The 24,607-nt window shown below is 36.8% G+C and overlaps 4 protein-coding genes across 5 annotated transcripts; 2 read left to right on the top strand and 2 right to left on the bottom strand.

Annotated features, from left to right (window-relative positions):
• The first annotated feature begins 537 nt into the window (after nucleotides 1–537).
• On the top strand, nucleotides 538–5,928 carry LOC110805381 (pentatricopeptide repeat-containing protein At1g52620). 2 transcript variants are annotated; one of them, XM_022010973.2, is made up of 4 exons: nucleotides 538–3,396; nucleotides 5,098–5,160; nucleotides 5,268–5,314; nucleotides 5,407–5,928. In XM_022010973.2, exon 1 carries the CDS (start codon nucleotides 685–687, stop codon nucleotides 3,163–3,165), a length of 2,481 nt encoding a protein of 826 aa, XP_021866665.1. In that variant the 5' UTR covers nucleotides 538–684; the 3' UTR covers nucleotides 3,166–3,396; nucleotides 5,098–5,160; nucleotides 5,268–5,314; nucleotides 5,407–5,928. The 2 variants fall into 2 exon arrangements, with proteins under 2 accessions (XP_021866665.1, XP_021866664.1); XM_022010972.2 differs by having other exon boundaries at nucleotides 5,260–5,314.
• Nucleotides 5,929–6,538: 610 nt separating this feature from the next.
• On the bottom strand, nucleotides 6,539–10,710 carry LOC110805380 (uncharacterized). Its single transcript, XM_022010971.2, has 8 exons — nucleotides 10,503–10,710; nucleotides 9,462–9,574; nucleotides 8,927–8,998; nucleotides 8,466–8,501; nucleotides 8,064–8,109; nucleotides 7,787–7,874; nucleotides 7,495–7,552; nucleotides 6,539–6,838 (listed from the first exon to the last, which is right to left on the bottom strand). The coding sequence occupies exons 1-8, from the start codon at nucleotides 10,579–10,581 to the stop codon at nucleotides 6,788–6,790; spliced, it is 543 nt and encodes a 180-aa protein (XP_021866663.1). The 5' UTR covers nucleotides 10,582–10,710; the 3' UTR covers nucleotides 6,539–6,787.
• Nucleotides 10,711–12,712: 2,002 nt separating this feature from the next.
• On the top strand, nucleotides 12,713–20,763 carry LOC110805373 (DCC family protein At1g52590, chloroplastic). Its single transcript, XM_022010962.2, has 5 exons — nucleotides 12,713–12,952; nucleotides 13,217–13,274; nucleotides 18,928–19,035; nucleotides 19,335–19,427; nucleotides 19,531–20,763. The coding sequence occupies exons 1-5, from the start codon at nucleotides 12,778–12,780 to the stop codon at nucleotides 19,622–19,624; spliced, it is 528 nt and encodes a 175-aa protein (XP_021866654.1). The 5' UTR covers nucleotides 12,713–12,777; the 3' UTR covers nucleotides 19,625–20,763.
• On the bottom strand, nucleotides 20,607–24,504 carry LOC110805372 (RHOMBOID-like protein 5). Its single transcript, XM_022010960.2, has 5 exons — nucleotides 24,072–24,504; nucleotides 22,678–22,841; nucleotides 21,626–21,804; nucleotides 20,889–21,139; nucleotides 20,607–20,763 (listed from the first exon to the last, which is right to left on the bottom strand). Exons 1-5 carry the CDS (start codon nucleotides 24,353–24,355, stop codon nucleotides 20,688–20,690), a joined length of 954 nt encoding a protein of 317 aa, XP_021866652.1. The 5' UTR covers nucleotides 24,356–24,504; the 3' UTR covers nucleotides 20,607–20,687.
• Nucleotides 24,505–24,607: the final 103 nt, after the last annotated feature.

Raw genomic sequence — 24,607 nt, 5'->3', positions numbered from 1 at the left:
GTCTTTGAAGATTGTGCGTACAATATAACATGGAACTACTAGCCCACATGACGTGAGCCCAAGCGAATTACGACCTGATAAAACCTAAATCGAAACCAACCCGCTACTGTCCAATGTGTCTGATGTGTCCACCCAATTTGAAAATACTATCCCCGACCCAACACAATTGAACTTTTGTTTGACCAATGGATAGGTATCCGAGTCTTCTCCTTTTCCTAGAGCTGATCAACATGGGTCCGACCCGTTGGCATGATCCGACCCGAAAATTACCGGATTTTGGGAATAATATTTCGGCCGAATATTCAGGCCCGACCCCTTTTTTAAAAATTTGCGTGCTTTGGACAACGTTAAACAATAATTTTTGGCCCGACCCAAAATTGACCCGAAAAATATACTATTTTTGACCGGAAATAGCGAATTTTGTCGCACAAAATTAGCCCGGCCCGATGTAATGAACAGCTTTTATATCCTCAGCCCGACCCGAATCCGCCGGCCCGCCTTTTGATCAGGTCTACCCTTTCCCCCCTACGTTCAATTCGGTGTGTTTCCTCCCTCAAAAAACTTCAAACTCTCGTACTTTTCATCACTGACCAAAAACTGCGCACAAATTCAAACGTCAATGGTTCCTGCACTCGGAATTCACTTCTTCAACTCTAACACACTCTCCCTTTCACTTTCTCTCTCATGTCCAAAAGACTGCTCTCTCTCATCAAACCTCGCCAAAATCCCAACTCAAAACCAGCAAAAATACCTCTCTATGAACCCCATATAAAGAAATTGGCCAATGAAGCATGCAATTTACTTAGGACCCACCAAAATTGGGACAAATTATTGGAACCCCAACTCGCTGAAGAATCAATTGAAGCTTCAGAAATAGCCCATCTTGTGTTTGATCGAATTCGTGATGTTGGTTTAGGTTTGAAGTTTTATGAATGGTTTTCACATCGACAATATTGTTCTCCTCTTGATGGGTATGCATTTTCTTCCCTTCTTAAGCTTTTAGGGAACAGTAGGGTGTTTGATGAGGTTGAAAATGTGTTAATTTGCATGAAAATTCAGGGTATTTTGCCTACTATTGAAGCTTTTGATGTGTTAATTCGAGCTTATGCTGATGCTGGGTTGGTTGATAAAGCTAGGGAGTTGTATAGATTTGTAAATGATAGGTTTGATTGTATGCCTAGTGTTTATGCTTGTAATTCTTTGCTTAATGGTTTGGTGAAAACTCGTCGTATGGAGGTTGCACAAGAGGTGTATGATGAAATGCTTAAGAGAGATGGTGGTGGTGGGAGGTGTTGTTCGGATAATTGTAGTACGAGTATCGTGGTGAGGGGTTTTTGCCAACTAGGGAAAGTTGATGAGGGCAGGAAAATGATTGAGGATCGGTGGGGAAAGGGTTGTGTGCCGAATGTGGTGTTTTATAATACTCTTATTGATGGGTATTGCAGGAGAGGTGAGACTGCGAGAGCGAATAGGCTTTTACAAGAGATGAACTTCAAAGGGTTTTTACCTACTGTGGAGACATATGGACCTATGATAAATGGATTTTGCAAAGAAGGGAAGTTTGACGAGGTTGATAGAGTTTTGGAGGAGATGAAAATAAGGGGTTTGAAGGTCAATGTTCAGATTCATAATAACATAATTGATTCCCAGTATAAACATGGTTGTTTAGTGGATCCTTACGGCGTGATTAGAAAGATCAAGGAGAGTTGTTGTAAGCCGGATATCATGACATATAACATTCTAATTTCTGGTTTATGTAATATTGGGAAGGTTGGGGAAGCTAATGCACTTCTAGATCAGGCCATGAAAAGGGGTTTGACACCTGATAAATATAGTTACACTCCTTTCATTCATATCTATTGCAAACAAGGCGACCCTGACAAGGCTTCCTGTTTGCTTATTGAAATGACAGAGAGAGGTCATAGACCTGATATGGTTACTTATGGAGCACTTGTTCACGGACTTGTTGTTCGGGGTGAAATTGAAGCTGCATCAAACATTCGGAAGCAAATGATTGAGAGGGGAGTTATCCCTGATGCTGGGATTTACAATGTTCTTATGAGTGGATTATTCAGAAAAGGGATGCTCTCTGCTGCAAAGCAGTTGTTTTGTGAGATGCTTGACCAAAATATACATCCCGATGCATTAGTTTATACCACATTGGTTGATGGATTTTCTAGAAACGGTAATCTAGATGAAGCAAAGAAGATCTTTGAACTTGCTGTTGAAAAACATTTGGATCCTGGTGTTGTGGGATACAATGCTATGATTAAGGCATACATTAGACTTGGGAGGATGAATGATGCAATTCTATGCTTCAAGAAAATGTCACAGAGACGCATCTCTCCTGATATATTTACTTATTCAACCTTAATAGATGGCTGTGTCAAGCAACGTGACCTTGATAATGCATTGAGGATATTTAGAGAGATGGTAGAAAATAAACATAAACCAAATGTGGTCACTTATACATCTCTGATTAATGGGTATTGTCGCCAAGGAGATACATTTGGCGCTGAGAAAACTTTCAAGGAGATGCAATGTCATGGTTTGGCTCCTAATGTAATCACATATAGCATACTTGTAGGTGGATTTTGCAAAGGGGGCAATCTTGTCAAAGCAGTTTCCACATTTGAAGGGATGCTGATAAATAAATGCACCCCAAACGATGTTACATTCAACTATTTGGTAAACGGATTTACTAATGCCGTGTCAGCTGCAATATCTGAGAAGGAAAATGGATCTGAAAAGCATGAAAGTTCAGTCTTTTTGGAACTCTTTAAAAGAATGATTTCAGATGGTTTGCCTCCAAGAAAGGCAGTATATAATTGCATTCTCATCTGCCTTTGTCATCATAGAATGCGCACAACTGCTTTGCAGCTGACACAGAAATATGTTAATAGGAATATCCTTGAAGAATCATTTGTTTTTGTTGCCTTGCTTCATGGTATTTGCCTGGAAGGAAGGTCAAAAGAATGGAGAAACTTGATTACGTATAAGTTAAACGAGCAGGAGATCCCGATTTCTTTAAGATACTCAAAGTTGTTGGATATGCACCTTCCCAAAGGGTTATCGCCTGATGTTTCATTCATTCTGCATCAACTGGCTGAGGATTGCAAGTTCAACAGTCATGAAAAAGAACATCGTACGGCTTCAGTGAGATAATGTGAAGGAAACTTACATTCTATTCTTTATAGACCAATCAATGACTTGGGTTCAAGCGAATGCTGGTGCTTGAATTTCCTTTGCGGACTTTCCTGTGCGCTTGTTTTCATTTTGATATAGGTCTTCATGAACTCAATGGATTGGTGGTTGAAGGAGACATTTTTGGAGGAGTCGGGTTATTGTGGTCCTAAGATCATCGTGCTCTGTCCTTCTCTGCGGGTGCTGCTTTTGGTATGTTTTTGAAATCCTATTGATTGTTCAGTTTTTTTCTGCAACCTTGTCTTTTTTGTAAGACATGTAGATATTTTGGTTCTTATTATCCTCTTCAAATTATAGTAACTATATCGGCTGCACTTTGTCATGTGTCTTTATGAACTCTTTCTTTTCTGCTCCCCAAACTAATGCCATGCTCCCCAATAAGATATATGGAGAAGAAAATAATAACAAGAGGACAGAATTAGTGTAGTGAGCGGAATTAATTGGGCTTTCTGGTTGTAGTCTTGATAAGATTTCAACACTGGCTTGGGGCTGAGATTATATCTGGTCATGGAGCATAAGAATTTTAGGGAAGTTTGATGATGATAACTTTTCTTGTTCTTTACATGTGTTATGCAACTGACATGATAGCCTTTGGGTGATAAGTTACTTTGAATCTGAAATGTAGAGGGTGGACAATTGGGCCATTGTAGAAATTAAGAAAAAAAAACCTTCGAATTGAGGTCTAAGAATTTCCTTTTTCATGAAGCTGAGTACTAGGTTCTTACATTATTGTTTACTCCCTCTGTATTTTAAAAAGAGATACAGTTTGATCGGCATGTAGTTTTAGGAGAGTGAGTTGAATTTATTAAAATAAGATGAAAATGGGGTAGTGGGTGAATATTTATTATAGTAAAAAGATGATGTGAGTAAGTGTGGGGACCACAAGAAAGAGAGAAATATTAATATAATTGGAAGTGGGAACCAAAACATGTCAAAAAAGGAAAGTATATCTCTTTTTAAAATACAGTCGTTTAAGAAAAGTGTATCTCTTTTTAAAATACGGAGGAGTACCTTATTAATCTAGAGTTTCGACTTTCGTGTATCTCTGTTGGTATTGAAATCGACTGGCTCACATCATCTTAGAATCATGCACCAATTATTTATAAAAAGAACAATCTTTTACCCTTCAAACTTCAAAGAAAGCATTGCTACTGCTGGCGGATCTTCTTTATGGATTGCATTGTTATTGTTTGCTTGTAGCATGAGTGAAGCAAATAAATGATAAGTGTGATATTTGTCATTTTCTTTGGTTTGTAACTTTGTATTGTATATAACTCATCATTTTTCTATTCTAAAATATCATTTGTAAACATGGGAAAGCAGATTACCAATGTGTACTCTTCCTCACCTTTCTTCTTTTGTTGAGGTGTGAATTTACTATGTCCGTTGCTCGTGCTGCAACTTGTGAGTTTTCCGGTAATAGTCATGGTAATATCTCATTCTGCTTGAAAAGACAACTGAAATAATACCCCTTTGTTACAACTGCCATATACACATGAATGTTGATTTCTGAGATTTACATGTCTGGTCTTCACTTACAATCCTATTAACCTGGTTTCTTTCTGTAATTGCACTTGCATGTTTTCTCTAGTGTACTAAACATATAGGCAACTTTTGTGTAAGACCGCCTTACCGGAAAGACCACTTTTATTGTTTAACTAATAGGTTATATTAGTTAACTAATTAGTTCTAGTGCTTAACTAATTATTTTCATTCCTTAACTAATTGGTTTTGGTGCTTAACTAATTAGTTCAAGTGCTTAACTAATTGATTACATTGCTTAACTTATATGACATCAAGGTGGTCTTTTGTGTACGACCGTCTTATATAAAAGTTTGTGTAAACATACTGGTTACTAGTAGAAAATGACAACGCTATTCTATTGTTGTTTAGGTCCAACTTGATATCCTTGGTTCCAATTCAGAAAACAACCTTATAGATTTGGTAGACTGCAAGGTCAGTACGCGGTTAATCCTCTTTGTTGACACAATTATGCAATATAGTTTCAGACACATTTTATTCTTTTGAAGTGTTAACCTTCTATTTTTTTGGCAGGAATACAGATAACATCACCAAGAAATATTGCAGCTGAAGCGCGCTCTCTGTTTAAGTGTGAATTCTCTGCAACTATCTGAACATCTTGCATTGTAAAAGACCCTGAGTTTTTTTTTTTAACGTTGGTGTTTTTTTCTTATGTTTCAGGCACCAAATATCGGCTACTTTAACATGCCTGCACTTTTCATATGCCTTGATTGCTTTCATGGATTCAGAGAAGAGCCGTGTATACTCACGTTGGCTACAAACAGCCATGTTCGGTTCAAACCACAGGTGCTTTGCACCTGCAACATGTAAGACAGACAATTGAAGTTCCACGAGGAGATAACAAAACCGTTTTGATTTGAACGGCCCTTCAGAATGGAGACTTGAGCTGTTCAACCTATTCTTTTTCTACCTCTTTCAACACACGGCCACACGAGATTCCATTATAGGGGTGACCTTAAAATAGACAGTCAAGTCAAGTCAAATATTTTACGGAGGCTTCAAGTGAAGCTACTAATATATTATATACACACTTATTTAACAAATTTTTGGGTTTGCTAAAATGTCATCACAATGTTTTACAGAGTCTTCAAGTGAAGGATTTCTTATACCTTAATAAATCTTACTGTTGTATGGACGATTGATCATTGGCGGTTAACCAGAAATTGTTACAGGTTTCACAGACTCGAGTCTGTTATTCTGTAGACTCCTCTGGCTGCTTGTCTCAGCTCTAGTATAGTGTATAGGTACCCTTGTACCGGAAAAAGGCTTAATTTCATATTTAAGTAAACCAGCATTTAGGGGATAATCATTCTTAATGACCACAGAAGAAGATGCATGTCTTGAAGTTTATAGCAGAGATTCATATTTCAATTGTACCTCTTCAAACAGAAGATTGATTCGCGATGGAGAGAGTAAGAGAAGAATTTGGAGGCCGAGCTCGAAGATGACGAGGCTCGGGAGAGAAAGTGTAAACGAGAGAGAGTACTGAGCGCGAGATAATCAGAGAGCTCATGAGACTGTGATTTTTTGGATTTGAAATTCTAGCTTTTCTAAAGTAATTTCAAATTCCTGTTTTAGACCTTAATTTTTAAATGGCTTGAAATTGCGCCAAATCCATTTCCAAATACTTTGCATTCCCAAACAGCTAATTTGGCCCGTAACATAACAGTTTCATAAATTTTGCAGCCTCGGCTCGTGTAGGTACAACTGGATCCTCTAGTTCCTGTACGTGTTATCAACTGGATAAAGTTCAGATAAGCTATCAAGATTTCCTCGCTCTTAGCAGTCATACTTGTTGTAAATGGTCAAATCTTATCAATATATATCATATTGTATCATAGTAATCTGCATATTGGCCAAAATCACCCTTATAAACTCTCCACTTTTAGTTTCTGTCTAACAGACTACAGGCATAAAAAAGACTAATAAGTGCCCGTCAAAAAAAAAGAAGAAAAGAAAAGACTAAGTGAATGCTGCTAAGCCACAGAAACAGGCCTTTCTTCAGTGCCACATTGAATCTGCACCAACTACTTTTGTTTCCTCAATCCTTGGAAGTAATGACAAGTAACCCCAAGGCACCTATCAGTAGATACTACAACAACAAACAAAAATTTCTGTTATTCAAACAGCCTGACACAAGAAGATGAATCATACACAGATTGCCGTAAACCTGTAATAAGATAAAACTGGTTCATTTGTTCAAGATGAATCAAATTACATCAACAAATATGCTTGGTTAGTAAGAATGTAACCCAGTTTTTTCATTCAAACCTTCTCATGACTATCGAAGGCAAGAGACTAAGGGGGTATTGGTTCAAACGAGGAAAGGGTCAGGAATTTTTAAAAAGAAAAAAAAAAAAAAAAAAACCAGGGGAAAACATACAAGAAAAGAAACTTGGTTACGGATTGTTAAGTTTATTGGTTTAAGTGGGAAATGAAATCTAAATCCGTTTTGAAGTGTGGTCTCTCAGTTAAACAAAACAATTTGAGCCTTCCTTCTTCCTCCCCCCCTTCCTCATCCCAGACACACATCCACACACTTTTTGTAAATCAACAATTTCACATTTTACTCTTACCGTTCACCGTCTGTTACAACAGTCCAGCACAACTCCAATTAAGATTTAAGAAATAAGAGGAAGGGCTAAAAGGAACCCAACTCACATTATTCAATGTCAAACTCATATAAGGGTTACAAATACTCAAGTTTTATGCAACTTTTACATTATACAAAGGACTTGAGAATTTTACCTTGATCATTGGCTTTTCAGTCATGATGATTGTAACCCAGCCAACATATGGTAGGAATCTGAACCACGAAAATTGGAAAAAACAAGTAAATTATAAATCCGTTAGAAGCAGACACACATATTTATACAGCATTGAAAATTTGAAAGTATAGCAACACAATTGTGCGATGAACCAGCCCAAAAGTGCAATTGGTAACATTCTTTGTTATGCTTCGCAATACTGAATACTCTGATATGACCAAATCACAAATCAATTTTGCAAGTATACAAGCAAAAAGGATGCAAAGGCTTACCCTACAGCTCTGCCCATTATATGGTGCCGTTGAAGCCACTGTTGACCATGAGCATACAAAAGCCTGTCATCACCGTAGTTGTTGTCACCTGGAAATGGCATGGAAATATGAAGTCAGAGGGAGACAGGAAGGAACAAACACAGCATGACATGCCATGAGAAAAGAGTGCCAGTAGCCGTAGTGAAAAAACCAGCCAATTAAGGCCTACATTACTAAATTGGGTAACGCAACCACCCAACAGCTGAAACAGAAAGTTTAATTTGAAATATGTTAGTACCTTTTGTAAGGACATCAACTTCACCAGTATCTTTCCGCTCATGAACCTGTAAGAATATCAATGATAGGTTGATAACATCATAACAGTAACAACCATATCGAAATATAAAGTACCGCTACCAGAGAGAATTGCATCTGATATCATCAAGGCATTAATGTAATTCTTCAGTTTAACACCTAGCAGATAATCATGGATGATTTCCAAGTAACATTGACTAAATGTTAAAAGCTGATAAAATGTAACTAAACACTAGACTCTATGTTCATTGATTTCAATCCTAATATGCTCACATAGCCAATGCAATCGTAATACAGAACCACAAATCATAGAACTTTCAAGCTGGATTCTCAACATTACATCTTTAACCTTTTTGACAAAGATATTAATTAGTATGTGACATACCTTGATAACTCGGTGGACAATTGGAATTTCACGACCCTGCAAAGAAGTGGCATACAATTTATTTCGGTTGGTAAGCAAGGGAAATGCCAGAAAACTAGTAACAATCAATTATGCACAGATTTTTACAAACCAAAGCAAACAAAAGGCTGAAATAAGATATATCCAACAACAACAAGCACTAAGAAAATAATACTGTTGCTATCTGCCACACATAGAAAATATTGTGCTCTAGCCTCTAGGACATATAATAGATAAACAAAAACCATACAATTTTACAAAATAAAAAAAGCAGTGCTTAAAATTTAACTCATCTTGTGCAGGTCTCGTTCAAAACAAAGCAGCTAGCATGTTCAGACAGAAAGGCTATAAATACGGAATATAAAAACAGATATCATCAGCTCGCAAGTTCGCCTCGTATAAAACCATGATGTTAAAAAACAAAAAAGCAAAAGATTACTTACATCAACATTAAACACAACTATTTCCCCTGCGCGAATAGGATCCTTGCTCATATGTAAAAACAATATATCTCCCTGCACAAAATAAAAATAAAGTCAAATTATGCATTAATCTGAAAGTGCAACTCATCAGCCATTTATTGGAGTCAAAAGGCATCAAGTGACGGAACATGTGAGGTTCGTGTGCGGCCAAGGGGACCAAATGGATGAGCACAATAATCTTTAGTTAATTTTCTTGCTAAATCAATCCAAAGAGAATGGAACAACAGAAAGCACCAGACTAATGACCACCATATAAGCCATTTTAAACAACCATAACTCACAACAAAATAAAGAGAAAAGAAGCAAACTTCCCTATTCAGCATCTTTAAAAAACATCCCAAATATACATTGTAATAGAAAGGAAATCTACAATCTGTATATACCTCCCCATATATGTATAAAGTACTGGAACTGTCAAAGTATCAAGAAACTAGCTTTGTTGTTTATTGATAACTAAAAAACATAATCATAGAAACCAAAATTAGGCATGACTCACCCTCTTGAAACCAGGTTCCATGCTTCCAGAAAGGACAACAACGACAGGAGATTCACTACCAGTAAAACACATCAATGCCTTCCATATTATCAGTGCAGAGGTAACAATCATCCCTACGAGAGAGTAAGGAATACATTAATTAAGATCATTAAAACCCACCACATTTATATAAGATGGATTGAAGTTGTAAATTCTCTGTCTTATTGTCAGCTATGAAGTATCTCTTACTATACACTCCACCAGAAACTCTATAAAGTCTAAACAAAGAAGCAGTGAAACAAAAAGGCAACCTTTTTACTTTAGAACAATATGGAGGGTTCTCATTGTGGATTGAGAGTAAACAACAACTCCTAGAGTGGATCTCTGTCTCATTCAGGGACGGGCCAACAAGTACGGAGAGTGCTTTCATTACACGACAGCGGTTGAGAATAAGACTTGCAAAAGGGTAAAAAATTAACATACACAACCTATCACTAGTTTGATGAGTCAACAATGACTAGGAAGTGTGCCTATTTTACCCTATAATGTCGTAGCCAAAGCCTCTTGTAAGTATCCAACTCAATGCGTTTCAATCAAAGGCTTTCTACAATCATTTTTATCATCACAAAAACCCACAATATAGGTTAACTCCTAGGATTCGAATACGGGCATTTCTTCGACTCATAGTTCTGATTACTTCTCTTGAACCAAAACAACCATTCCGAAACGCAGAATCCCACCAAATTCAACAATGCTGAAGTTCAACATGTCTCAATTACCCCCTTCTAGATCAGAATTCCAGGAAAGCATAAAATGTATCAATTACCCGATTCCAGATCAGATTTCCAGGAAATCATACAATTCAACTCGAAAAAAACCATTGCAATCAACATACAATACTTAAACCCTAATAAAAATTAAACCCAAATTGAGCAACAATTATATCCATTTCAACACAAAAAATCATACCGGTCAACCAAAAACACTACTAATTAAGAGAAAAATGAATAATTTAGGTCCAATTGGAGATTTGTAAAACACAAAAGGGGAAACAGGACTCACCAAGACTGACAGCTTGAATGAGAAGTTGTCTGATCTGAATGGATTTGACAGCGTCGATTTGATCTCTGACCCACGCCATTTTCTCACTCCTTTGACCTGATTCCGGCGAGATTGAACGCCCGGTGACTTGACGTTGTTCTGGTGTTGGGAAACGTTAAACGATGTTAACTGTTAAGACATTGACGGAAGTGAGCTTCTATATTTAAGGGGATATTATTATTTTGTTTGGGCTTGCTCAAAAAAAATTATTTGGGCTCATTGATAACTTTTTGAAGTTTTTATTACTATTTTTTTAGATTAGTTTCAATCATGGTTTTTTATTCATTAATGAGGAAAAATAGTGAGTATAAATATGGGCAGCGAGCCACGCGTCAGTCTGGCTAATTACAGCGAGCCACATATTTTTATCGATTCATTCAATCAATTAGATTTCTTTTTTATTTGTGTGTAAAGAGAGCTACAAAAAAACAAAGCGACGAATTATGTAGACGAGATTTTATCTCAGTTCTTAATACCACCCCTCAACACTTTACCATTAGATTTATGATTTCTCAAAATAATATTAAAATATGTCTAAATTCTCAAAATGAATCTCTTGAACAACACCGATTCTTAAATGGACTTGGTCCACACTAAATTTAGTGTGGATCATGCCTAAAAGAAGGTTATTACCTTGTTCCTAATTTATTTTGACATGTTTATTATGATTATTATGAAGAAAAAAAAATCAAATTGGGGTAGTTGATACATGTTGCGCTTAAATAATATGATTTAAAGTCACATTAACTTTTAAAAACATAGGTTACTATGATAAGAAAAATAGTTACTATATCTAAGAAATTTGGTGTTTAATAAATTAAAGGAACTATATGATCAATAAAGATCACTATGTATATAAAAAGGGTGTTAAAGAAAATTATTGATTTTGGGTCCACACTAATATTATTGTGGACCAGGTCCACGCAAGAATAATCCCTTGAACAAATACTCTGTGATTCCTATTCCATTGTCCACGTCAACAATTTTACGAGAAAATTAAAGAAATATTTGCTAAATACAACCCAATAAAGTTTCCTCTTTGTAAATTGCAACTTCAAACTTTTAAATTTGTAAATTACAATCTCAAACTTCCAAATTTGCAAATTACCAACTCAAAATTTCAAATTCGTAAATTACAACCTTAAACTTGCACCTTCACTTTAAATTATAACCCCGTGTCATTTTCCGGCGAAATCAATCGAAATATGATATCATTAATCTTATTAGAACAAAATTACATAATTTTCTTAAAAAATAACAAATAATTAAAAAATGAATAATTTGAAAATTAATGTGTTTTTTTAATGATTTATTTTATGTTTATAGCTTTTTGGAATTTTTTATTATTTATATTAATGACATCATATTCTGAAGGTTTTTGCCCGAAAGTGACGCGGGTTGTAATTTAAAGTGATGAATAAAGTTGCCAGAAAGTGATTTGGTGTTGTAGTTTAGAGTGATGCATAAAGTTTAAGTTTATAATTTACTAATCTGAAAATTTGATGTTGTAAACTTGTACTGACAAATAGACAACTTTATTGAATTGTACTACCTCTGTTTAAAAAAAAATTTATACTTACTATTTGCACGAACTCCGGTGCAATATTTGACCGTTAATATATCCAAATCTATATGCCAAAAAATTATAAAAATTTGATATTTATAAAATACATTTTGAGACGAATCTAACAAGATATCTCATGATAATTTTTAATAGATATAATAGTGAGAATTTATGGTCAAAGTTTTAAATTTTGGACACATTTTTCAAAGCGTAAAGAACTTTATGAAACAGATGTAGTATTTGACAAATATTTCAAAACTAAATACGAAGTATTCCTTAATAATTTTTCTGTAAACGCTTTCAAATTACCCTAAACTTTACTAAAAATTCATACGACAACTTTTGTGTAAGACCGTGTTACCGAAAAGACCACTTTAATTGCTTAACTAATTGGTTTCATTGGTTAACCAATTAGTTCTAGTGATTAACTAATTAGTTTTAATGTTTAACTAATTGATTTAATTGTTTAACTTATATGATAACAACGCGATCTTTTGTAAAACCGCCTTATATATAAATTTGTAAAATTCATAGTAATTTGCTAAGTGGTGACCAAATTTCCACGTGGAGCACCCATTCACGCTTTCCTTCAAAGAGAGCAAACAACAAGCAAAAAATCACAACTTAGCAAAAGGAAATAGAAAAGGAAAGAACCAAATTTTTTTGATTAAAATGGCGACTATGCTTACCGGCGGAGTGGGGGTGGCAGCGGTCGTTCCTCGTCGTACTTCTCGAATTCCGGTGATGTCCTCGTCGGAGACACGTGTCAGCGTAGATACAGCAGATTGGGTGAAAGCCACTTCCAGCTTCTTTGACCAGGATTCCCGCCCAATCATGCTCTTTGACGGTAAGTCGGTAACCATCTTTCTAATTACTTATTTCGCGTTAATTACTAATTTTATTGAAATCGAAACCCTAGAGTAATACATATGGAGATGAACTTCATAAATTGTTTGTTTCTGAATTACAATGTTGGTCCGAAATTAACAGTCACGTTGATAGCTATTGCAATAATTCGGATGAACCAGTAACTTGACAACTAAACCCGAATGTTATGCATGAATACAACTCTGACTGTCTTAACATTCCAAACTGTCCTGTTATATGTCAGGTGTTTGCAACCTATGCAATGGTGGTGTGAAGTTTGTTCGTGACAATGACCGCAATAGGTTGGTTTCTTCCCTTGCTCCTCCAAGATCTCTGCCTGTTTACTTATGAAGTTACTATTCCAGACATTTAAGGCACTTATCAATGACTTAGTAACATTAGGAAGTCCATATACTACCTCCGTTCCTGAAAGTTTTTTACGTTTTCCGTTTTAGTCCGTTCTTGGAAGTTCTTTACACTCTACTTTATTTTATTTCTGGCATATAAAATTTACATTTACACCCTTATTTGGTGCACTAAAACATTCAAGTTGCAATGTTTTATTATGTGAGTCATTAGTTTTTATCCACTTGCATTGTTGGACAATTTACAACCACTCATTTTCTGACAAGTTTATTAGGGTTATGATTTTCCTTGAGTTTATATTGCATTGGAATTGGTATTATATACTACAGCATTAGCTACGGGCTTTCCTAGACTTAGTATTACTAAATACAAGCTAAGCCTATTAAAGCCCAACTACAAAATACACAATATATATATATATATATATATATATATATAAGCCTTAATACCTCCCCTCAAGTTGGAGCATGGAGATCACAAATGCCCAACTTGCGAAGTAAGTACAAGAATTTGCGCTTCCCTAATGCCTTCGTGAAAATGTCAGCAAGCTGATCGTCGGTGGATACGTGACTAGTGGTAATAATGCCCTCTTGAATAGCATCCCGTACATAGTGACAGTCAATCTCAATATGCTTTGTTCGTTCATGAAAGACAGGATTTTGAGCAATGTGAAGAGCGGACTTACTATCGCAAAATAAGGCCATGGCTCTAGGATGAACGACACCAAGGCTGTGAAGTAAGGCTTTTAGCCACTTCAACTCTGAAGTGATCGTTGCCATGGCACGGTACTCGGCCTCCGCAGACGAGCGTGAAACGGTATTTTGTTTCTTCGTTTTCCAAGACACGGGTGAACCACCAAGAAATACTAACCAACCGGTGAAAGATCGTCGAGTCAAGGGGCAACTAGCCCAATCAGAGTCACACCAACCAGACAAAGTAAGATCACAGTCAGTCCGGAGAAGAATCCCTTGTCCCGGACACCCTTTCAAGTAACGAACGGCCCGAATGGCGGCATCCCAATGATCTTGACGCGGTGCTTGCATAAACTGCGCTAATATGTGAACTGTATAAGCCAAATCAGGGCGAGTAAATGACAAATAAATAAGACGCCCCACAAGGCGCCTATAGGGTTCCGGATCATCGAGAAGAGCACCACTTGCAAGAGCGAGATTGTGATTTTGTTCTATGGGAAATCCTGCAGGTTTCGAACCCAATAATCCCGCTTCGGCAATAATATCAAGAGTATATTTCCGTTGGCATAGAAAAATTCCCTCTGGACTACGAGCTACCTCAATGCCTAGAAAATACTTCAACACGCCCAGATCTTTCATATGAAAACATTCGCCCAAATATTGTTTGAAAGAAGCAATAGCGGAAGAGTCATTACCAGAAATAATCAAATCATCAACGTACACAAGCACATTAAGTTAAACCTTGCCCGCTGTGAAAGTGAAGAGTGAATAGTCTGAATAAGACTGAAGGAAACCATAACTCCGTAGAGATGCAGCTAACTTAGCAAACCAACACCTAGGTGCTTGTTTCAGACCATAAAGAGACTTCTTCAAGCGACAAACCATTCCGGGTTTCCTGACGTTAAATCCTGGTGGCAGTTTCATGTATACCTCCTCGTCTAGGTCACCATGTAAAAATGCATTATGAACATCCATCTGATGCAATTCCCAATTCTTTGCCGCTGCTACTGCAAGAAAAGCACGAACGGTAACCATCTTTGCCACCGGAGCAAACGTCTCATTATAATCAATTCCTTCGACCTGATGATTCCCAAAAATGACCAAGCGCGCTTTCAGTCGCTCAATTGTACCATTCGCATGGAACTTGATTTTATATACCCATTTGCATCCGAGAGCTTTCTGTCCGGGCGGTAATTCTTCCATGACCCAAGTCTCGTTGTCCTCGAGGGCCCCAATTTCTTTTTGCATTGCCTCTCTCCAACCAGCATCTTTCATTGCCTCATTAAAAGTTTTTGGCTCAAGTCCCGCAAGCACAGCCGCAAGAAATATACGGTGTCGTATTGAAAATTTATCACAATTCACAAAGTGTGCTATAGGATAAGGAGTACCTGAGGAGCTAGTGGAGGAGGATGAACATGGAGATGGACTCGTTACTTGTACAGTGTGTGCTACATAATCCTTAAGTAGAACGGACGGACGTTTGAGACGAAAGCCTTTACCCAAGCCGAGTGGAGCTTCACCCGCCATTTCTAGATCGCCCAACTCTTGAGGAGTTGGTTGGGCTTGCTGCCCAAGTGGAGAGGCTAGCACATCTTGTTGTGTAGGAGTAATGGGAGCATGTTGGGCCAAAAGTGGATTTTGTGGGCCAATTGAAGGAGACAAGGAGACAAGGGGACAAGGGGTTGGTTGGACAAGGGGACAAGGAGATGATTGGAGACAAGGAGATGGTGGAGGTGATGACTCACCGTGGGCTTGGGCTGAATTTGTGAGATGTTGCTCAACAGAAGCACACTGATCCACGGCCACGCCGTGGACTGGATTAGTGTGTCGCACCCTTCCTGCGGCCTCAACTGCCTCAACATCATTTTCCAAAATATGTTCCAAATCATCCAAAAAACCAGTGTCAACTCTCTTATTCTCATTGCATATTCCTGTATCATTCCCAATTGTGCCGGCATTTTCAGTAGCAAAAGGAAACTCCTGTTCATGAAATTTAACATCACGGGACACAAAAATTTCCCCCGTGTCCATATCATACATTTTTCACCCCTTCTTTCCATTTGGATAACCGACAAAGGCACATTTCCTACTCCGAGAAACAAATTTATGACCCTTAGATTTATGATTAAATGCGTAACTCAAACAACCAAAAATTCGAAGATGATCCAATTCGGGTGCTTTGCCAAATAAAACCTCAAATGGAGTTTTATTTTGCAACAAACCTGACGGAGTGCGATTAATTAAATAAACAGCACCCAAAATGCATTCACCCCAAAGAGAAACAGGAAGATTACCCTCAAACATCAAGGCCCGACCAACGTTAAGAATGTGCTGGTGTTTCCGTTCTACCCGACCATTTTGTTGAGGAGTACCAACGCAAGAAGTTTGAAAAATTATCCCATTTTCATCAAAATAATCCAACATACATTTAAATTCTGTACCATTATCACTCCTAACAAATTTGACATTAGTTTCAAATTGACGTTCAATCATGGCAAAGAAAGAACGAAAAGCTTTATAAACTTTTGTTTTTGAATGTAATAAATACACCCAAACTGCTCTAGAAAAATCATCCACCAATGTCAAAAAATAATGTGCACCACTTGTAGAGGGAATAGAATTACGCCCCCATAAATCACAATGTATTAATTCAAACATTCTACTAGACTTGCTATCACTAACAGGAAAACTATCACGATGTTGTTTAGCTTGAGGACAAATTCCACATGCCTTATTTAATTTCTTTGTAACATTACTCGGACAATTCTGAATTGTAGGAACTAACTTGAGAACTCTATCAGACGGATGCCCCAAACGACGATGCCATAGCTCAAATGTAGACACTGCAGGAATGGTCACCGCACACACTGTAGGAATCCCCCGGAAATAATAGAGTCCATCTTTCCGTTCACCGGCTCCAATCAGGCTCCCCGAACGTTGGTCCTGTATAGCACAAAGAGAGTCTGTGAATTGAACAAAACAATTAGAATCATCAATTAATTGCGACACCGATATTAAATTGCAATGTAACTTAGGAACATATAAAACATTTTCAATAATTAAATCCCGAGAGAGAACCGCACGACCCTCCATGGTAGCAATAGCATGAGTTCCATCTGGTAAGCCGAGAGGGGAAGCAATAATAGATTGAGTATTTATCAAACGGGAAACATCACCCGTGACATGACGGGACGCACCCGTGTCTATAATCCAAGGAGAAGCAGAACAGTCACCTGTCATTTTATCCAACTGGGTATTATTATTAAGGAGGTTTAAAATAGCTTGAACTTGAGCAGGTGAATATTCCACATTAGCTACTGGACCATTGCTGCCTGCTGCACTAGAAGGGACATTGCTCTCCCCTACAACACTGCCAGAGATGGCATTTGCCCTGGCTGGAACACCACGACCACGAGTTGCTGCCACAAGAGCTGAACCAGACCGAGCAGGACCTCCTCGAGTACGACGAGCTCGCATTTCTTCGTACCACTCCGGGTAGCCATGGAGTTTGAAGCACGTAGTGTGGTCATGACCATCCCTCTTGCAATGAGTACAAGTCATTTGTGACTTATCAGGTTTATCAAATCGAGCCTTAGGACGATCGGCTTGCAAAGCAAAAATTGATTGAGTTTGGACAACGTCCTTCGTTGCTTGAGTGTCTGCAATCACCCTTGAGTTTTCTTCTTGCACAAAAGCCAAGTATGCTTCATCCAATGATGGCAAAGGGACCCTTGACAACAAATTTGTACGCACAGTAGCATACAAATCATCATTAACTCCAATCAAAAATTGATGGAGTATTTCCTCCTCTCTATCTGCTGCCAATTTTCCAGCCATATCACAAGAGCAATTACCACACTCACAAGTACGTAATGGTTTAAATTGAATCAAGTCATCGTACAGACCCGTAAGCATGGTGTAGTAGTCCTCCATAGACATGCCTTTCGCTTGTTTGCATGACATTATCTCACTACGTAGCTGTTGGAGTCTAGGTCCAGTTGCAATACAATATTTCTTGGCCAAGAAATCCCACAATTTCTTAGCATTATCATGAAAGGGAATCGAAGAAGCTACCTTGGGCTCCATACTCCTCAACATCCATGAGACAAGCATAGAGTTAACCGTGACCCAATCTAATAGCTTCTTCTTCTCTGTAGGTTGCGTGATTGTTCCATCAACAAACACAAATTTACGGCGAGATTGTAAGGAGAGCTGCATTGCCCTAGCCCACGCCAAATAATTGTTCTCACCCCGTAACAACACATGAGTGATTATAGAGCCCGGTTGATCTCCAGAACTTAGGTAATACGGAGATGCGGGATCGATCATTCATCGCCGTCCATAATTAAGCAAGGTCACGCTGGTGCAAGCTTGAATAAGAACGGCTAGATTAAGAAAATGTAAAGGAAGGAGAAAAAAATTGAGATGATAGGGTTTGCTAGGCTGCTAGCTCCGATACCATGACAAGTTTATTAGGGTTATGATTTTCCTTGAGTTTGTATTGCATTGGAATTGGTATTATATACTACAGCATTAGCTACGGGCTTTCCTAGACTTAGTATTACTAAATACAAGCTAAGCCTATTAAAGCCCAACTACAAAATACACAATATATATATATATATATATATATAAGCCTTAATATTTTCCCACTTGTTACCCCCACCATCACATGCTCACCAAAGTTTCTTAACTACCATGCAAATATTAAGCGTAAAGATCATTTAGGAACGGAGGTAGTATATGTTTGTATTACATGCTTATGTCTCTAACAAATGAAAAAGAATCTTTGCTTTGTGCATATGCTAATAGTATGATCATCTGATATTTACATGGTTTCGGGTAGAAAAAATCTGTAGATGTAAGATTGATTGTTTTCTATTGGGTATTATTGCAGGAAAATCAGATATGAAGCTCTACAAAGTGAAGCAGGAAAGAATTTGTTAAGGAGATCAGGAAGAGCTCCTGATGATATATCAAGTGTTGTCCTTGTTGAAAAAGAGAGGTACGAGTTTGTTTTGATAATATACGAGTTTCTTGGTTTATTGATCTAGAGTCGAACAAGAAAAAAAACTCACTGCTCCATGCTCTAGAGTCCGTTATCTTTTGGGAAGCAATCAGTGATTATTAGTGACATTTGTTTTTCTTTGGTACCCACTGATATGTAATACACATAATTCACAAATTTCTTGATTTTTCCTGTTTCCTACTGCATCTCATCAACTCACTGCACCACAGAAGACTGTGTGATCCTACTTAGTTGGATTTCCCTCTAAAACCAACTGTCTGTGCATGTTTCTGCAGATCTTACATCAAGTCTGAAGCTGTATTAAAGATCATGGAATACATAAATTTACCATTCCCACAGATGGCATTCTTCCTGAAACTTTTACCTTTGTGAGTAATTTAATATTTTGCTGTTTAAGAAATTATCCCATCTTTGCAGCTGGACAAGTCTCTAATTTGACCTTTTAACAATTTTTTCCTGTAACTACCACAGGCTCGTTCGTGATTTTGCATACGACAATTTAGCAAACAACCGTTACAACATTTTTGGTAAGTCAGAGTCGTGCGAGATTTATTTAGATCAGTGAATGTCATCAATTTCTTCCTTGAGAATTTCGTACATCTAATCCTGATACATGTATATAGTACAGTACTAGATTAGATCCCGTGCACGCACGGATTTTGATCATTTTTTTTTCACAAAATATTTAAATGAATATCTCCCAAACTACTGCGTAGTTATAACATTTTTAACATACTCGTTTAAATTAATTCATATAATATGCATATTTAAAATGCTAATATGGTAATTTGACTAAAATATTGATTGATATATTTTTTACTATTACTATAGCGATTTGACTAAAATATTACCAATTTAGAATAAATATTATTACGTCGTATCTATTATTGCCATAATTTATAAACTAAATTTTGTTACCATTCATAAATTGCTTATGAAAAAGGTAGAGAATAAAAATAAAATAAAACAGATACATGTTTTTTGGGAAAGTGGTTTTGGCGGGAAAAAATCGCACCAGGAATTGACACGTGTCATTCCTGGTGTCTCTTTTAGTATATAGTAATAGTGTTACATTGTCATGCTCAGAATGCATTTAGATGGTATATTTCTACAATTTGCACCAGTGTAGGTATTGCTATGTGAAAATTGATGAAGCGCTTTGCTTAGCTTTCTGACTGAAATTGAACCTTTTACTTAATAAGGGACTAAAGGAGGATATTATTAGATAAGTCATTGTAAATATATACACAAAGAGGTATTTACAACTTTCTTGAACGCATTAATTAGCTGAAAGTTTTGAGGAACAGAACATGATTTCTTGTTCTTGTTAACAACCAATGAAAAACTACAAAATCACGAAAAACAAATACTTCGTGCAAAGAACTGCTTATGGTTCTGAAACCAATAAATGAACAGAACACAGAGAAACTTAAAAGGATAGGGTTAAACTAGAGGAAGGAAAAGAATGAAACAACATTGATGCAGGCAAACTCAACAGTAAAAAAAGTTCTGATGTTGATAAAAGCTTGTAAGAATCTGGATTTTCTTTGTCGGTGGTGATCCAGTTAGGTTTATTTCAGTGTAGAACATCAATAAGTTTCTGATGGTTGATGTTGTGAAAAACAGAATTATTCTAATAACCTAAAGCTATTCTGATTTCTGGTCTCCATTGATTTAAATAGCTCAATAAACCCATATGCATACCTGCAGAAGGCAAAGATTAAGAAAAGTTAATTACTCTTTAAGTTCATTAATCTAGGCATTTCAACAGAAGAAAAAGGGAAGAGGACTAAAACAAGGGGGGTGAGATTTTGTGGCATAAAACTTACAAAACAATTAAGGCAATGAGAGCGAGTAGGAGGAAGAAATACTGGTAAAACTTGTGCCTGGATTTCTGTTTATAACCAGGAGGAAGGTACTTGCTTTTAACATAACCGAATTGAGGTCGCATTAGGAGAACAAAACCCAGTAAAAACCCTGTAACAAAGCCTCCAATATGTGCAGAATTGTCCACCCCTGGGATCAACCCTACCGCCAAGTTCAAGGCTATTACCACAATAAGTGATGTTATTGCTGAACACTACAACAAAATTCATAATTTCAATCTCAGAAAATGTCTGCTTATTGATTCCATTCAAGTTAGAAACGGGGGGAGAAGATTATTCGACTTTGATAGGGACTCCAATCAAAGCGAAAGAGCGCAAAACTTCCTCTTTCCTACCAAATGGACCCTAAAACACAACTATTCAACAACAAATGAAGAAGTTTTAAAAAATACTTCATCCGTTCTTATTTACATGACACAACTGGTTTTGGACAATATTCACACAAGCTCATTTGGCTTTCTTTTGTGATTTATACTTAAGAAAAAAAATATAGTCGTGTGGGGTCTTGTTAGATTTGTCTCAATAATATCAAATTTTTTTATAATTTTTTCTAATCTATAATTGATGATACTAAACGTTTGAAATCGTACATTGGCAAACGTGAATAAATAATTGTGTCATGTAAATAAGAACAGAGGAAGTAGATAAGAGTAGTGAGCAAAAGAAATAACAAAAGTGACCTTGTTGGCGTAAATAGTCCAATTAGTGATGAGTTCCGAAAGCATGGCACCAAGTAGTCCAAAAAGTGCGCCTGAGGCACCAACTGAAACTATCCCAACTCTCTGTTTGTGGAGGACATGCAGACAAGACATCAAACTTCCTCCTAATCCAGATAGCACATATAGTGGTCCTATTCTCCCTGCAATTGAACAGATTTATGTTCATTGTTATAACATACTAAGATAAAGAATGATGACCAAAATCAAAACATACAGAAGTTTTGTTTCCCTTTTTTGGCAGAACATTAGCCTTAATCTGATTTCATGTACAAGTATTTAGTGTAACCCTTAATGGCAATTTAGTTGGTGGTAACAGGGATGAGTTTGTATGTAATTATGCAAGGAAAGGCTCATACTTAATTCCAGGTAATACAATTCCACCCCTTAGCATGTGGGTCTGTTAATAAATTTTCTCTACTACTCAAATATCTGAGTTCCACCCGGTCAATCTCCATAATTAGTGAGCAAAGCATATTAAGGGGTATTTTCGTAAATAAATTGTCAAAATATACAATCTAAATATTAAATATACTATCTCATTTTATATTAAAATTATTTTCTTTTATTTTTATTTTTTTAAAGTATCAAATAGACTGTATGTTGCAATTTTCAGATTGTATATTTGTTCATTATGTTTACGAGAATGCCACTTGATATGCCAATCAAGGGGATTGTTTAGAAATTTCTCCAAATATCTCATCTGAAATGGTAAGGATAGGGAAAAGATATCTATGAAGAAAAACCTAGTTATGTTACCCGGACTCGGATACCCATACTGGACACGGGTGTGTCCAAGTGTCCGACACAACTATTTTGTGAAAAAGTTGCATGATTTTGGTCCAAAAATGAAGTGTCGTAGTGTCCATACCCATGTCCGAGTGTTGAGGATCCGACACGGGTATCTGAGGTAAAATGAAGAGAGAAAAACGCTTTTAAAGTCGTTTATTACTGCTAGAGATTTTATTAGTTGAGGATTAACTTGAACAAACAAAATCCAAAAGAATATCACTTACAAAATCCAAACTCTTCTTCAACACGGATCCCCATGAAAAGAAGGCTGATCATATTGGCTATCAAATGAATTGCTCCTGCATGAAGCCATAAGCAAGAGAATAGCCTCCACCATTCACCATCCTGTATTACCATCTCTAACCGAAGTCCTCCCATTCTTTGCAGCCTGAATCAAATTGAAGAAATTGCAACTTTATTAGAAGTTGAAAGAGATAATCTAACCATTTCTTTCTTAGGTTGATCGGACCATAAATGAGGCTCATCTTCGTCCTCTACGTAATAAAATTTAGGCTCTGGGCATGATTTTTATGTTTAAAACTAGCTTTTGATCCCGTTATTAAGTCGTATTTTAAAGTGCTAATTTTTTTGAAAGCTTGTTATTTTAGTAGAAATTATGATTTATATAGAGGTGAAATTTGAAAGTTGAAAAAATTAAATTAGATGGCGAATTTGTATTGAGTGGTTAAAAAGGGCGATGGAGTAGAAGATGTTGAATGGATATATAAATTAAACTGTGAATTAATGTTGAATGAAGAAGATGAAGTGGCAGAGGCGTTGAAGTTGTAAAGTGCATACTTCGTATAACAAACAACAAAAGAAAATTCCCAAAAAAATAAAATTCATGGATGAAAATTGGGGATCGATGACACGTGTCATCTATTTATCCATTGTTTTTCTTTTTAAATACTACTAGGTCTATATATGTTACTTTTCTCCTCAAAGTCCAGTCGGTCCATGATCACCTCAATTTTTTTTTTTTTTGTGCAAATGAGCCACAAGGGCAATAATAAATTACAATGGGGGAGGTGTTTTGAACCTGATGCATTTCGTACACATGCCATCAGTGTTAACCACTAGACCAATACCTCATTTGTATCACCTCTAAATATGTATGCTTGCATTCTTAATTACGGAGTACTCTGTAAAATTCAATGACAATTATTTTGTTTGATCTCGACTAATACAAGAGTCAAGAGTCGGGTATAGTATTATTATGCGTGGAAATATTATCGCCAAAATAACTTTTTAATTAAAGGGTTATTAGAGTATGTAATTTTTCATCAAACAAGCTAAATTTTATGGAGGCCGAAAACTAAATGAAATATATTAATTTCTCCCCCCTTTTCAAATTGAAGCAATATGAAAATAAAAATAAAAAATGAAATGGGATGCATGTTATTGAATCCTCCCTACGTTATTAGTAATTAAACAAATGATCTAACAACACAAATTAAATAATAATTAAAATAACTCTTGAATTATTTTTCTGAATGTAACATTTTTCCCCCCCAACCAATATGAGTTGAATTATAATAATGCAAATACATATATTTAATGGAAAATGTCATCAAAAACTTGATATTTATGATAATGGGTTAGAAAAACAAAAACTCACGTAGCAGTAGAAGGGCCAAGGAGGGGATTCTTGTTGAGAGGCTCAAAGGAAAACCTGCCCAAATGCTCACGAAAAAGACATTGGTGATCAGGGTCGTCCACAAGGGTCGCGGGGCAGTTGTTTTCGTACATTGTTAAAACGAATAAAGCTATATCGACTACAAATATGAGAGGAACTAGCCACGAAAGATACGGCTCCCTAGGCGGTGGATAAATCGGCGGAGGTGGTGGCGTGTAGTGGTAGAAGGTGCCGCCAATGCCGGTCTCGACATCCCTCTTCCCCATTGTTGGTAAAGAGGAGGGAGGAGGGTGGAGGTAGGAGAGAAAGAGGATAATGAAAGGAGGAAAATTAGGAAGAGAGATAGGAATTGTTATTGGGAGGTTGGCATTGGCACTAAGTTTGATTTTTTTGGGGGGGGGAAGAAAACAGAGAGGAATGTGGATGTTTTCTAACTAAATGTTACAATTTTTTTTTCTAACTTGGTAAAAAATGATAATTACAAATGTAGCCTCTACCAAAAAGGGGAAAAACAGAGT

This window comes from Spinacia oleracea, chromosome 4 (genome assembly GCF_020520425.1).
Source record: "Spinacia oleracea cultivar Varoflay chromosome 4, BTI_SOV_V1, whole genome shotgun sequence".
Lineage (NCBI taxonomy): Eukaryota > Viridiplantae > Streptophyta > Magnoliopsida > Caryophyllales > Amaranthaceae > Spinacia > Spinacia oleracea.
This window is presented reverse-complemented; position numbering and strand designations above follow the sequence as displayed.